The sequence below is a fragment of the Danio rerio genome, chromosome 25, assembly GCF_052040795.2.
Source record: "Danio rerio strain M-AB ecotype USA chromosome 25, GRCz13ab, whole genome shotgun sequence".
NCBI classification, from domain to species: Eukaryota; Metazoa; Chordata; class Actinopteri; order Cypriniformes; family Danionidae; genus Danio; species Danio rerio.
Genome location: NC_141045.1, coordinates 5,502,986 through 5,517,500, shown reverse-complemented (window position 1 = coordinate 5,517,500; position 14,515 = coordinate 5,502,986). Strand labels below are relative to the sequence as shown.

At 36.5% G+C, this 14,515-nt stretch overlaps 1 protein-coding gene across 10 annotated transcripts in view; it reads right to left on the bottom strand.

Moving 5' to 3' along the window:
• pnpla2 (patatin-like phospholipase domain containing 2) overlaps positions 1–14,515 on the bottom strand; it is a 33,893-nt gene that overhangs the window by 12,445 nt on the left and 6,933 nt on the right. For all 10 annotated transcript variants that reach the window (XR_015525994.1, XR_015525993.1, XR_015525995.1 and 7 more), the window contains exon 4: positions 355–567. Coding sequence is in view for 1 of the 10 variants with exons in the window: in XM_087311537.1 (XP_087167663.1) it covers positions 355–567 (213 nt within the window). In the remaining 9 variants the exon portion in view is untranslated. The remainder of the gene's footprint in view (positions 1–354; positions 568–14,515) is intronic.

Sequence of the window (14,515 nt, the reverse complement as noted above, 5' to 3'; positions counted from 1 at the left end):
GTGTGTGTGAGTGTGTAAGTGCTTGAGTCTGTGCGTGTGTGTGCTTGATTTTGTGTTTTTGTGTATGTATTTGTGTATGTGTGTGCTTGAGTGTGTTTGTATGGATGTTTGCATTGTTGTGTGTGTGTGTGTGTTTGGGTGTGTACTGTATGTATGTGAGTATTTGTGTGTCTGTGTCTCTGATGTGTGTTCTTTTGTGCAAGAGTGTATGCACGTGTGCTAGTGTTTCTTGTGTACGTGTGTGTGTATGTTTGTGTGTGAGTGAGTGTATGTGTTTGTGTGTTTTTGATGTGTGCTCTTGTGTTTAAGAGTGTGTGTATGTATGTGTGTCAGTGTTTCTCATGTGTGTGTTACCAGTGGATCAGGTGGGAACAGTGCTCTGGAGACTCTGTAGAGGTTGGCGAGTGTGAACTGGATGGAGGTGTTGGTGAAGCGCAGCTCGTGGATATTAGTCGAGCTGACGTCTCGAGGACAGATGTCACTTTCTCCTGAGAACGGAGACACAGTGATGGTGTTCTTCAGCTCGTACTGCGGCAGATTATCACTGATGCCGCCGTCCACATACCTCTGTAACACACACATACAGGTTTGTTTTAATATCCAAGTGAGGACAGCACATAGACCTCAATAGTTTTTCTTTCAGATTAATTATACCCCTAAACCAACCCTCACAGAAACAAGAGCACATCATTAGATCCTCATCCTCTGGCTGATTTATAAGCACGTTTAAATTAATTTAAGCATATTTTCAGCAGGAGAAAACCAGTGAAACGTCAACACTAGTGCTCCTTTTGATATTCTTACTATATAAGTGAGGAAAATAGGTGTGGTTAGCAGTGCTGCCTCACAGCAAGAAGCTCACTGGTTCGAGTCTCGGCTGGGTCAGTTGGTATTTCTATATGGAGTTTGCATGTTCTCCCCGTGTTGGTGTGAGTTTCCTCTGGGTGCTCCAGTTTACCCCACAGTCCAAACACAAGCGCTTCAGGTGAATTGGGTGAACTAAATTGGCCATAGTGTATGAGTGTGAGTGCAAGAGTGTATGGGTGTTTCCCAGTACTGGGTTGCAGCTGGAAGGACATCCTCCTCATAAAACATATGCTGCAATAGTTGGTGATTCATTCCACTGTGGCGAAGACGAATGAAAATGAATGAATGTGAGCAAAACTGACTCGCACACATACACACATGTTGGTACTTGTGGTTTACAGGGACTCTGCATAGGCGTTATGTATTTTGTACAGCAAAAACGCTTATTATGTGGCCCTGACCCTAAACCAGACTCTCAAATTAGTTAAATTTTAATTCAATTATATTATTAGTTAAACTGTAACTAAATAATTGTGAAATATTTATGTGTATTTTGAATTACAAGGACATCAGACATGTCCTCATAAACTACCTTAATAAATCACAGCTAGTAATAGAGTACAGCTCATGCCCTTGTCATTCATTCATTCATTTTCCTTCGGCTTAGTCTCTATTTCAGAGGTCACCACAGCGGAATGAACCACCAACTACTCCAGCATATGTTTTACGCAGTGACGAGGTGGCGTTGTGGGTAGAGCTGTCGCCTCACAGCAAGAAGGTTGCTGGTTTGAACCTCGGCTGGGTCGGTTGGCTTTTCTGTGTGGAGTTTGCATGTTCTCCTCGCGTTCGCGTGGGTTTCCTCCGGGTGCTCCGGTTTCCCCCACAGTCTAAAGTCATGTGGTACAGGTGAATTGGGTAGGCTAAATTGTCTGTAGTGTATGTGTGTGAATGAGTGTGTGTGGATATTTCCCAGAGCTGGGTTGCAGCTGGAAGGGCATCCGCTGTGTAAAACTTGCCGGATAAGTAGGTGGTTCATTCCACTGTGGCGACCCCGGATTAATAAAGGGACTAAGCCGAAAATAAAATGAATGAATGAATGTTTTACACAGTGGATGCCTTTCCAGCCACAACCTAGTACTGGGAAACATTCATACACACTCTTGCTTACACACACACACTCATACACTACGGCCAAGTTTATTCAATTCCCCTATAGCGCATGTGTTTGGACGGTGGGGGAAATCGGAGCACCCGGAGGAAACCCACGTCAACACGGGGAGAACATGCAAACTCCACACAGAAATGCCAACTGGCCCAGCCAGGGCTCAAACCAGCGACCTTCTTGCTTTGAGGGAACAGTGCTAACCACTGAGCCACCGTGCCACCCATACACATGTCATTATACAAAAAAACTCCAAAACTAGTACACACAAATAGACGTGCTCTCATGTACTGGTGGGGACATACAATAATGTTGTGTCTAGTATACAATCTATATATGCTCTTCCCTCTCCCAACCCTCCCCCTAAACCCAACCCTCACAGGAAACAATCACCATTTCACATTTTCAAAATTTCATTCTGCCTATTTGATAAGCAAGGTTACCCATAGCGACCTTAATTCTGTGTTTTCAAAGTCCCCATGAATCTGTGTGCATTCAGGTTTAAAGGTGCAGTATGTAAGTTTGACACCCAGTGGTTGAACTAGGTATTGCACACCTGGTTCAAAACAACCGCAAGCGCAGGTTGCCGGATTGAGGACAGGAGCGAGTGATTTATAACTTGTTCTAAATAAAAGCAACAGCACGCGATAGAGGGAATATTTTCCATATTAAAAGGAGTTTTGTACTAACCAACACCTCAAATTGATATATTAGAAACGGCTTCTATTACTCACAGATAAATAACAGAAAACTGACACCTTAGGTACACCTCATGTGTCTTATTAAGTGTTAAATAATAAAAATGTGAGTTTGAATGCCGTTTTACATGATATTTACTGCCATACTACTGAAAGCAGCAGCAGAAAGTTCACCTCAGATCTTGAAAATAAAATAAACTGTCTGAAATTGAACTTTAGAACCAAACACATATCAGTGATTCAGCATCTGCATTTACAGTTTTTCTTGGTTGTTTACACACAATTACTTGTACTACAGACACAATTTCTACAACATGTAACTGATGCACCAACCCCCTGAACCAATTCTGCTAAACTACAAGCACAATTCCTGCTTTACACTCAAACTGCAGGTTTAAAACACACTTTTTTTCAAAACACAACACACAATTCTCTGCATTTTACACAATTTTCATGCAGAAAATCTTTTGTTTTCACAAGGAACACACTGTCATTCACAATTGTAAAGTCAGTTGCCTTACTTTACATACTAACTCATCACGAGTAAACACTTATCGCACACGTAATGTTTACGCTCGTAATATTTATATTATTTGCTAATTAATAACCGCCTCACGTGGAACTCTGGAAATCTGTCTCATTTTGGAGTCTGATACTGTTTGCTAAAACTTACACACAACACCTTTAAATGGCACTTAAATATAAAAACAAGTACACATATCCAAACACATAAGCTAATCCAGGCCTGCACACACACTGAGTCATTCACTGGCACGAGCCGCTAGGCAGGCGAGCCACATGCCAACACAGCAAACACTGACTTCTGGACAGCAGATCTCACTGATCTGACATCAGCTTCACCTTTTACCTCTCTGTGACTAATGACTGACTCGCGTCCGCCACTCATTAAGTGGCAAACACACCATACTGAGACTCAAGCTTTTACTCAGTTAGCCAACTAACTAGCAAACTGAGTGAAATCTGAAAGAACTGATCTGAAAAAAATCAAGAGATAAAAAAGATATGCATAAATAAAGAAAATAAATACATTTTGCATTGCAATGTTTTTATAATGTGTAGTTTAGTTGTTTTATTATGTATGGTGTGTGCTTGCATATGTAAGGACTATTGTGTGTGTGATCGTGTGCATATATACTTATATTTTGTGTACATGAATGCTTTTATTTCAGTATATGTGATAAGTTTATGTGGTCTATTTTAATGCTTTTGTTGTTGTTTGTGAGGCACTTTGAGTTGCATGTATGTTGGAAAAGTGCTATACAAATAAAGTTTATTATTATTATTATTATTATTATTGTTATTATTATTAGTTTTATGATGAAGGAAAAGTTATATGTATCGTTGAAATTTAAATATTTAGCTCCCCTGTATATGTTTTTCCCCCAATTTCTGTTTAACAGTTTTTAACACATTTCTTAACAACTCCTATCTAATAACTGATTTATTTTATCTTTGCCATGATGACAGTACATATATTCTTCAAGACACTAGTATTCAATTTAAAGTGACATGTAAAGCCTTAACTAGATTAATTAGAGTAATTAAGCAAGTCATCATATAACAGTGGTTTGTTCTGGAGACAATCCAAAACAAACATTGCTTTAGGAAGCTAATAATATTCACCTTAAAATAGTTCTTAAAAAATTACAAACTGCTTTTATTCTAGCCAAAATAAAACAAATAAGATTTTTTTCAGAAGAAAAAACATTATTGAAAATACTGTGAAAAAATTCTTGCTCTGTTAAACATCATTTGAGAAATATTTTAAAAAGAAAGGAAAAACTAAATCACACTCTCAGAAATAAAGGTATGCGAGCTGTCACTGGGGTGGTACCTTTACAAAAGGTACAAATTTGTACCTAAAAGGTCCATATTAATACCTCAAGGCTACATATTAGTACCTAAAAAGTACAAAGGTGTTCCTCTTAAAATTTGTGGGTACTAATATATACTTTTGAGGTACCAGTATGGACCCTTCAAGTACAAATGTGTACCTTTTAAAAAGGTACCACCCAGGCCCGGATTGGCTAATCGGGATGACCGGGAGAATTCCCGGTGGAATGGTCCGTTTTTTTGGCTGCGAGGACTGTTGTCCCTACCTGCTTGCACTCTTAGCTGTTGCATTTTTTTCATTTATTCATTTATTTGACCATAGCCTCACTCTTTTTATTTAATATTTTGCAGCAGCTCTGCTCTTTTTATGTATTTTCTCGCAGCCCCGGAAGCAAAATGCAGCCTGCAGGTTAATGATGTTGTAACTATCATTCGACCCCAAAGAGTGGCACCTGATAGTGAATATAAGATAATTAGAATAATTAATATGAATGAATATTACACCTGTACATCTGATGATTCACCACAATAATAACTCTGACATAGCTTGATCAGAAATCTGAAAAGGGGAGAAAAAGTTTAAGCCATTGTGGTCCAGTGGTCAGCGCGATGCGTTACGATGCTGCCGTTTCGAGTTCGAATCTCACCCAATTTATTTACTTATTTATTTATTTAATTTTTAGTGTTAAGTCATATAATACTGTTTGGGTTACTCTTGTAGGTGTAAATCTTTTGTTTTTATTTTTTGTGTGGCCACCGTTACAAAGGACTGGATATCTATAAACAATTTTGCACAGAATATATATTCAGATAATGCAGGAAAGGACATTGTGATGTTTTAAAGAATAGTGTTGGAGATTTTAATGAGATTTTAATGTTCTCATATTTATGAAAAACATTTGAAGTTCTAAAGAATCTGTTTTCTTGAAAAAGACGTGATCGTGTCATTAGAAACTGAATTGGAAATGACCTTATTTTAATATATTCAGGAGTGAACTGAGGTGGGCCGAAACTTGAAACTCTTGAAACTCCAGGGCTGAAAAGGAGTCCCACTCCGGCCCTGATACCACCCCAGTGACAGCTTACGTACCTTTATTTCTGAGAGTGCAGGAAGGTCAATCATTTTGACTTCAACTATATTATTTCAATAAAAAATATTTACATGTGATAAAAATTAAATGTGCATTAAAATAAAATTTTGGTGAGCTGGGTGAAAAAAATGCAGGAATTCTTTTTAAATGTCATGTCTAAATATGCAAATTATATTTTTATAGTTTGTTTGTACTGTAGTATTCACTTTAAATAAAAAATTTCAACCCTGGTTATAGGATTTCAACATACTTTAAAATATCTTCTTTTCTGTTTTTTTTTTTTTCACCTTTTATTGGGATAGGATAGTGAAGGACAGAGAGGAAAGCATTGGGAGTAGAGAAATCGGAAGGATGGGCATAGGACCTCGAGCCGGGAATCGAACTCGGGTCTCCCTGAGCACTATGGTGCTATATATCAGCACACCTAACCACTGGGCTATTGGCGCCAACTCTTTTGCAAACCGACTCAAATTGGTTTGGAACAAGTGAACGGTCAATAAACAATGACAAAGTTTTATTTTTGGAGTATCCCTTTAAATATTTTAAGTATCCCTTTAAATACACACTAACTTGCAAATATTCACAAAGTACTAGTATTAATTACTTATCTATATACAGGGTTCAACGCTGAGGATTTTTTCAACTTCGGTGGTTCAGATTTTTACTTGCCCTGCCAAAACTTTCACTGGTTCCCCCATCAAAATAATGTCTGTGAATTTAGAATTAAAATGTTTAAAAAATGTTAATAAATGTATTTTAATGTATTAATAATTCCAAGTGTTTTGGAAACAAAAAGAGCAGTATGGAAAATGTGCAGGTATTTTATTGCAGTTCTAAACGATTTAACAAAAGGTGGCTGCTTTGCCAAACTGACCGCAAACAGTAAAACCTTGCTTTATTTTTATTTTTTGTGGTGTTGTACCCACATAAATGTTTGCTTCCAAGACGTTTGCCTCATAATTTGATGTTGCTGCCTCTTTGCTGTACTCATTCGATTCGAAGACTGTACTTGCATGCAATTGATAAATAGTCGCACTGTCGCAAGCAAATTAAACTTTAGTAGCAAGGCCTCACTGGAATGATCGGACCATTAACAATTCTGTCAAATGTTCTGAGTGTCTCATACACTGGCAATCGCACAGTCTTTAGCTGTGTCCCAAATCGCATACTTATGCACTATTCTACGCCATTTTGTAGTATAAATAGTGTAAGTAGTGTGTTCACACTGAAAACTCTAAAAATAATAAGTGCACTTTAATTACCCGGATGATGCACTCATTCAGCCGCTAAAATGAAGTGTGTAATGATGGACACTTCACGCACTCAACGACCGCAGGTTTGCTTACGTAGCAGAAGGGGCGGAGCTATCGGACGCACATGTTGGATAAGTTTGGCTGCGTCCGAAACCGCATACTTCCATACTATATAGTACGCTAAAATCAGTATGCGAGCCGAGTAGTATGTCCGAATTCATAGAATTCAAAAATCAGTAGGCGAGAAGTACCCGGATGACTTACTACTTCCGGCGAGATTCTGAAGTGCGCATCCCATGCACTCTGCGCTATCCCATAATGCCCCGTGAGAGAATTCATGAATGGAAGTGAGGCGACGCAACTGACACAGGTAGGTCACATGACCATGACAAAATGGCAGATGTAGTACGTCCGAATTCCATTCATACTTTTCACATTCATACTGTATAGAACATACTTTTCTAACGGCCGAGTAGTACGTTTAAATTCAAATGCAGTACCTACTGAGTAGTAGGCGGTTTCGGACGCAGCCTTTATTTATTTTGGAGGGTGAAAGCAAAATTCTCCTAGGAGAGTGATTATAGCGCCTCCCGATGGTGAATGCGGCAATATTCACGGCAGGTATATCACCCTGATATACATTTGATAATTCGTTCGTTTATTTCACTGATTTGGCAACCGTCAAACGTCATCAGGGAAACGGTTTGAATTTCCGTTTAGTAAAAAAACATTAGTGTGCCATTTGGGACGACACTACATACATATATTATCCTGTTGAGTGTGTAAGTACATAGTGCATGAGTGCATAGTGTATAGTGTGCCATTTGGGATGCAGCTTGTTAAGCCCTGATATACAGTTGAAGTCAAATTTATTAGCCCCCCTGAATTATTCGGATAGAGAGCGGATTTTTTCAGCACATTTCTAAACACAATATTTTTAATAACTCATTTCTAGTAACTGATTTATTTGATCTTTGCCATGATGACAGTAAATAATATTTGACTAGATATTTTTCAAGACACTTCTATACAGGTTAAAGTGACATTTAAAGGCTAAACTATGTTAATTAGGTTAACTAGGCAGGTTAGGGTAATTGTAAGTTATTGTATAACGATGGTTTGTTTAGAAGATTATCGAGAAAAATATAGCTTAAAGGGGCTAATAATTTTGTCCCTAAAATGGTGTTTAAAAAAATGTAAAACTGCTTTTATTCTAGTCGAAATAAAACAAATAAGACTTTTTCCAAAAGAAAAAACATTATCGGACATACTGTGAACATTTCCTAGCTCTGTTAAACATCATTTGGGAAATATTTAAAAGAAGAAGTAAAAAATTCGAAGGGGGCTAATAATTCTGACTTCAACTGTATATTAATAACTACTAACATATTGCATGTATAAAGCAAGAATCTGCATACTGCATGAAGTCAATTTCAAAATTCTTGTTTCACATCTCTTTTTCACTCCATGATCAACATGTTTTTGTTTTTTTTGTGAGAGGCATGTGTTAATGGGAAGCAGAAAAGCAAAGCATTGCTTAGAAACACACAAACAAGGAAAAAACAACTGAGAGAACTGGAGCAAAGATCAGAAAACTGCCAGAGGTCACCAAACAGACTAAGAGAACCCAGTAAACAATCACTTCTACAGTACGTCACAAAAAAAAACCCTATTGATCCTGCCACAGAACATCTGAATCCAAAACCAACACAACATCTTTCTTTACAAAAAGCAGCAGTGAAAATGGCAGTTCTGCATTTCTCAATGACACACAACCTTTCTAAAATCAGAAGTTGCTTTTTAGAGTGGATTTACACAATGTTGCGGTCATCATTATGTCAAACATCACGGAAAAAAATATATATTTGCTGCTTGTTCAAACTAATTTAAAATGAGCTGAATCAACACACGGTTTCCCCCACAGTCCAAAGACATGCAGTACAGTTGAATTGGGTAGGCTAAGTTGCCCAGAGTGTATGAGTGTGAATGAATGTAGATGTTTCCCAGAGATGGGTTGCGGCTGGAAGGGCATCTGCTGCGTAAAAATTTGCAGGATAAGTTGGCGGTTCATTCTGCAGTGGCGACCCCGGATCAATAAAGGGACTAAGCCGACAAGAAAATGAATGAATTAATGAATTATTGAATCAACACAACTTAAAGGTGCAGTAGGTGACTGTCTTCAGAAGCATTTTTTGTTGTGCTGGTTGAAAGTCTCTTCGCATTCCAATAGTACTGATTAATGTAAATGATCTAAATGTATTTATATGTATTTTTATATTTTGGGTAAGGCATAAAACTAAAAAATGTTCATCCTATTAAATAGAGTCGGGCCAACATCACTCATAATTCCGATAAGTAGGCCAGGTTCTGTTTTAAAATTGTTTTAGCTTTACGCAAAGCTGATGTAACGTTAGATGTTGTTGTTACAAATGGGTTATATCTTCACATAAGAGTTGTTCAGCCACTAAAATCTTCTGATGAAAGATTGATAAGACTATTTTCAGTTTCATAAGGGACCTTTTACAGCATCTATAATGTAGATTTAAATTAGTTTAAAAACAAAACACAAGTAAATAGCGCTATTCCGCCTAGTTTCCCTATATTGCTTACCATGAAACTCTAAATATTCACTCTGAAATAGCATGTCAGTTTGGCTTCCACGCCGCCAGACAGGCACTAGTCGCTTTTAACACATGAGAGAGGGATCTTTAGCTGTGCTCGTATTTAAGGAGGCGTGACTCTAGACGGCAGGGGAGGGACTGTAATTTAGAGATTTATGCTAAGCTGTTAGCATTGTGAAATTTATATGTTTACACTTAAACAAACAAATTAAATTTAGTAATGTTCAACTTAATTTGTTTGAATTCAACCCAAATAACTTGTTTATGATCACTTAACCTAAAATATTGAGTAAATTTAAAGAAAACACTTTGAATAATTTTTTCACTGTACTTACAGCTGAGGTCAAAATTATTAGCCCCTCTGAACTATTCACCCCCATTTAATTTTTTCCCCAATTAATGTTTAATGAAGAGCAGATTTTTTTTAAACACATTTCCAAACATAATAGTTTTAATAACTCATCTCTAATAACTGATTTATTTTATCTTTGCCATGATGACAGTAAATAATATTTGACTGGATATTCTTCAAGACACTTCTATACAGCTTAAAGTGACATTTAAAGAAAACTAGGTTAATTAGGTTAACTAGGCAGGTTAGGGTAATTAGGCAAGTCATTGTGTAATGATAGTATGTTCTGTGGACTATCAGAAAAAAAATAGTTAAAAGGGGCTAATAATTGTGTCCTTAAAATGATATATGTAAGAATTGAAATATTTGCAAATATTCTGATATCTTTGACAATTCAAAACATGAGCTGAAAACAGAGACTGGTAACTTCACAACCCAGCAAGGGGGAATGCGGGAAAAACCAGTTCCTGCTGCATTTGCATCTGAGCATGCTGAAACTCAGCTTGATCCCCCCATCTCACACATATGGTCATTTAATGTTCTAGATTAACCAAACTGACTTTAATTATCATGTTTGATATAATTTGAAATGTCTCGAATGTGCGATTGGTAAAATGGTCTCATTCTCTCAGAAATAGACATAATCAAAACAATAAATATATAACTTCAGGCATCTTTTGAACCACTGTGAAGGGTGTGACTTTTTCCTTTTGTTATACATTCACACCCCCTTCCTTGAGGGAATTCTTGGATTATTTAAGGTAAGGGTTGAGAAAAACTCAGGGCGATTCTGCCTAACCAGATCAGCCCATAACATGGCTTGTTCCATGTTATGTATATTTCAAAGTCAGGAATGCATCTTTTTAATCTTGGATTTATCTTTGATAATTTGATGTTTTGTATTGATCGTTTATGAATTGACTGATTGAATTGGCATAATACATTTACCTGACTAATAAATTGTTATGTTTTGAATGATTCAAACAGAGTTCGTGTTATTATCTTTAGTAGATTGTGGTAATTTCATAGCACCACAAGCCCCTGTTCAGGTTAGTAGCGGACTAGAACACGGTAGACGGAGCATTGCGGCACGCTATACGATGTCTCTAGAGCTCCGACTAACAAATTGGCATTTATTCATGTATACTTAGGCTGTAAAAGGATATCTAAGGGGATAGTCCTTCACCCGATAAACTTATAATACTATTTAGATATTATAGCGATTATTCAAAGTTACTACTAGTTTAAGTACGACTGGTCTGCTTAATTCTATAGTAATGATCGTTATATGACTAAATAGCTCTGTCTGATTTAGGAGGTAGCAGACCTATGGGGACCGCATAAAAAATATCCTAATCTGAGTAAGTAGGGTTCTGCCTTTTTAGGATAGCGGTCAATCGCCACTGTTTAGTGACCAAGACTGACATGCTTGTGCTTAAGAAATTGTATACTCGGCCGGTACAAGATTCAGGATGTTATAGAGATCCCAATGAACGAGAAGAACATAAAATGATGAACCGAAGAGAATATTCAATAATCTAAATTAATGTGAACGGAAACAAAATAACCTTCTCAATGTTTTATAATTGGAGTCAGATAAAACGAGGATAAATATATTAATATTCTAAACCACCTCATACTAAAATTGGAGTCAGATATGAGTTAAGTTTAATATAAATCAACATTGTGCACTGGAAAGACCGAACATGCAGTGAACCTTCATCCACCATTGGATACCGTCATTGGACCAACTGGCTGGACCCTACACATATAAAAAATTTAAAACTGCATTTATTGTTGCCTAAATAAAACAAATAAGACTTTCCCCAGAAGAAAGAAATATTATCAGACATACTGTGAAAATTTCCTGACTGTTAAACATCATTTGGGAAATATTTAAAAAAGAACAAACGATTCAAAGGAGGGCTAATAATTCTGACTTCAGCTGTAATACATGCCTTCCAAACTCCGCACATACACACGTTCATCAAACACTGTAATAAATGCTGGGTTCCACACAATCAATTTGTGTTGGGAAAACATAAAGGAATTTAGCTAGCTTTTCAGTTTTGACCAATTTAAGTGGATTGAACATAAAACAATAAAGTTGCCCCAAAAAAACCCTCAAGAGTTGTGTTGTTTCAGCTCATTTTAAATAAGTGTTGAGTGTACACACGTTTCATTTAGAGATGTACAATTTGTAAAAACAATTAAATCAATTTGTGTTGAAACAACACGAGGGAATTGTGTGGAGCCCCGCATTTGTATAGTGTTTACTTTTTAGTTACTTTTGTTTGTAACAATTTGGGAGTTTTTTTGGGACAACTTAATTGTTTTATGTTCAATCCACTTACAATTTGTAAAAACTATTAAGTCAACTCAATCAATTTGTGTTGAAACAATATGAAGGAATTGTGTGTAACCCACCATTTCTTACAGTGTTCATTTTTTATTTACTATTGTTTCAACCAATTGGTGAGTTATTTTGGGACAACTTGATTGTTTTATGTGTAATCTACCTAAATTTGTCAAAACAATTAACCCTCTACCGCACAAATTATAATAAACCTATTAAAATATATAGTTTTTCTTTTCTTATAATAGCTTAACTTGAAGTGATGGAAATAAAATTGGGAAAAAAATGGTTTTTTAAGGTACTTTATGATATGTTGCCACATGGCAACAACGTCCAACAGTGGATGTAACTTAAAAACTTTCCTTATAATTAATAATTTTGTTGTTTGAAATGATTTAATTGGTGTTTAATAAGCTTTAACATAGAAAAATGTTTATTTATTATACTATATACTATACTACACCTGTCTTACCTGCCTTAGAGCTGAACTGTCTCTATCAAATGTCCAGTCTGCATCCTTCTAATGGTTACTAAACCCATCTCATCCTCACTTTCATCTGCAGGAAGAGTCAGTTCTGTCCTTTTCTTCTTTCACTTACCATGGAACATGGTGGTGCTCGCTAATACACTGTTCTCTGTATTCATATCTATTCAAAACAGCATTACAATTAAAACTAGATTTTATCCATAATGCAAATGCCATTAACATACGACTAATCATCATTATTACTAGCATTCAAGTTGCTGTCATTAAAAGCTGAAAGTTCACATCTGACCTTGCTAGCTAGCTAACCCATTATTGCACGTTCCACTACTGCACAGTGCCGTTTGGTAACACACACACACATTTGATCGATTTACAAAAAAAATATTTTGGTTAAAAAATATTTGAGTGGTGAATATGTCATCGTAACTTACTGGAGGTGATGTCTCAGATTTTTTTTGTGGATCTCACATAATTTGATCCTTTGTTTTTATTAACGTTTACATTTGCCTTCAGCAACCACTCACAATAAAAGCCAGTCTGTCAGAAATCGCGCAACAGAAAAACACTGCACGTCATGTGACTTAACCAAAGCACATCATTGGCTACTCTAAGGTCTTCTCTTTCCAATATAAAAAAAAAATTATTGTTGATTTTAAAGAAACAGTGGCAGAGAAATGAACATAAGATTCATGTTGCCATATGGTTACACCGTGTAGAGGGTTAATTTAGCTCAATCAATTTGTGTTCAGGCAACATGAAGGAATTGTGTGGAACCCAGCATTTCTTACAGTGTTTACCCTTTATTTGAGTGTATTTTTTTGAGTGTTTTTTACTACTGTTTGTTACAATATGTGACTTTTTTGGGGACAACTTTATTGTTTTATGTTCAGCCCACTTACATTTGTAAAAACAATTAAGTCAACTTAATAAATTAGTGTTGAAACAACATGAATAAATTGTGTGTAACCCAGCTAATTTTACATTTTTTTATTTACTGTTTGTTATTACTTTGTTTACAACTGTTATTATTCCTATCGAGTAAGAGATTTAAACGCATACCTAACATGCACATGATGTTTTCAACAAATCACATTTTGTTAAAGAAAGACATTTTCAGGCCTTTAAAATACTAATTTTGTGTAAAGGATTAATATTCGTTTTTTATTTAGGGGACAATGTGCAGCATGTATAGTAGTGCGGTACAGTAGCACAAACTGATATACACTTACACTTACATTTAGTCATTTAGCAGAAGCTTTTATCCAAAGCGACTTACAAATGAGGACAAGGAAGCAATTTACACAACTATAAGAGCAACAATGAATAAGTGCTATTGGCAAGTTTCAGGTCTGTAAAGTCTAAGAAGGAAAGCATTAGTAATTTATTTTATTATTATTATTATTATTTTTGATTAAATAGTTGAGTTTTTAGTCGTTTCTTGAAGACAGCGAGTGACTCTGGCGTTCTGATGCAGTTAAGAGTTCATTCCACCAACTGGACAGATTGAGCGCTAGAGTTCGGGAAAGTGATTTCTTCCCTTTTTGGGATAGAACCACGAGGCGACGTTCATTGACAGAACGCAAGTTTCTGGAGGGCACATAGATCTGCAGAAGTGAGAGCAGATAAGAAGGAGCAAAGCCAGAAGTCGCTGGGTAAGCAAACATCAGAGCTTTAAATTTGATGCGAGCAGCAACTGGCAGCCAGTGCAAAGTCAGTGAGCAGCGGACAGACATGTGCTCTTTTAGGTTCATTAAAGACCACTTGTGCTGCTGCGTTCTGATGCAGCTAAAGAAGCTAATAATATCAAGGATATTAATACCAAGCAAATCCTGAC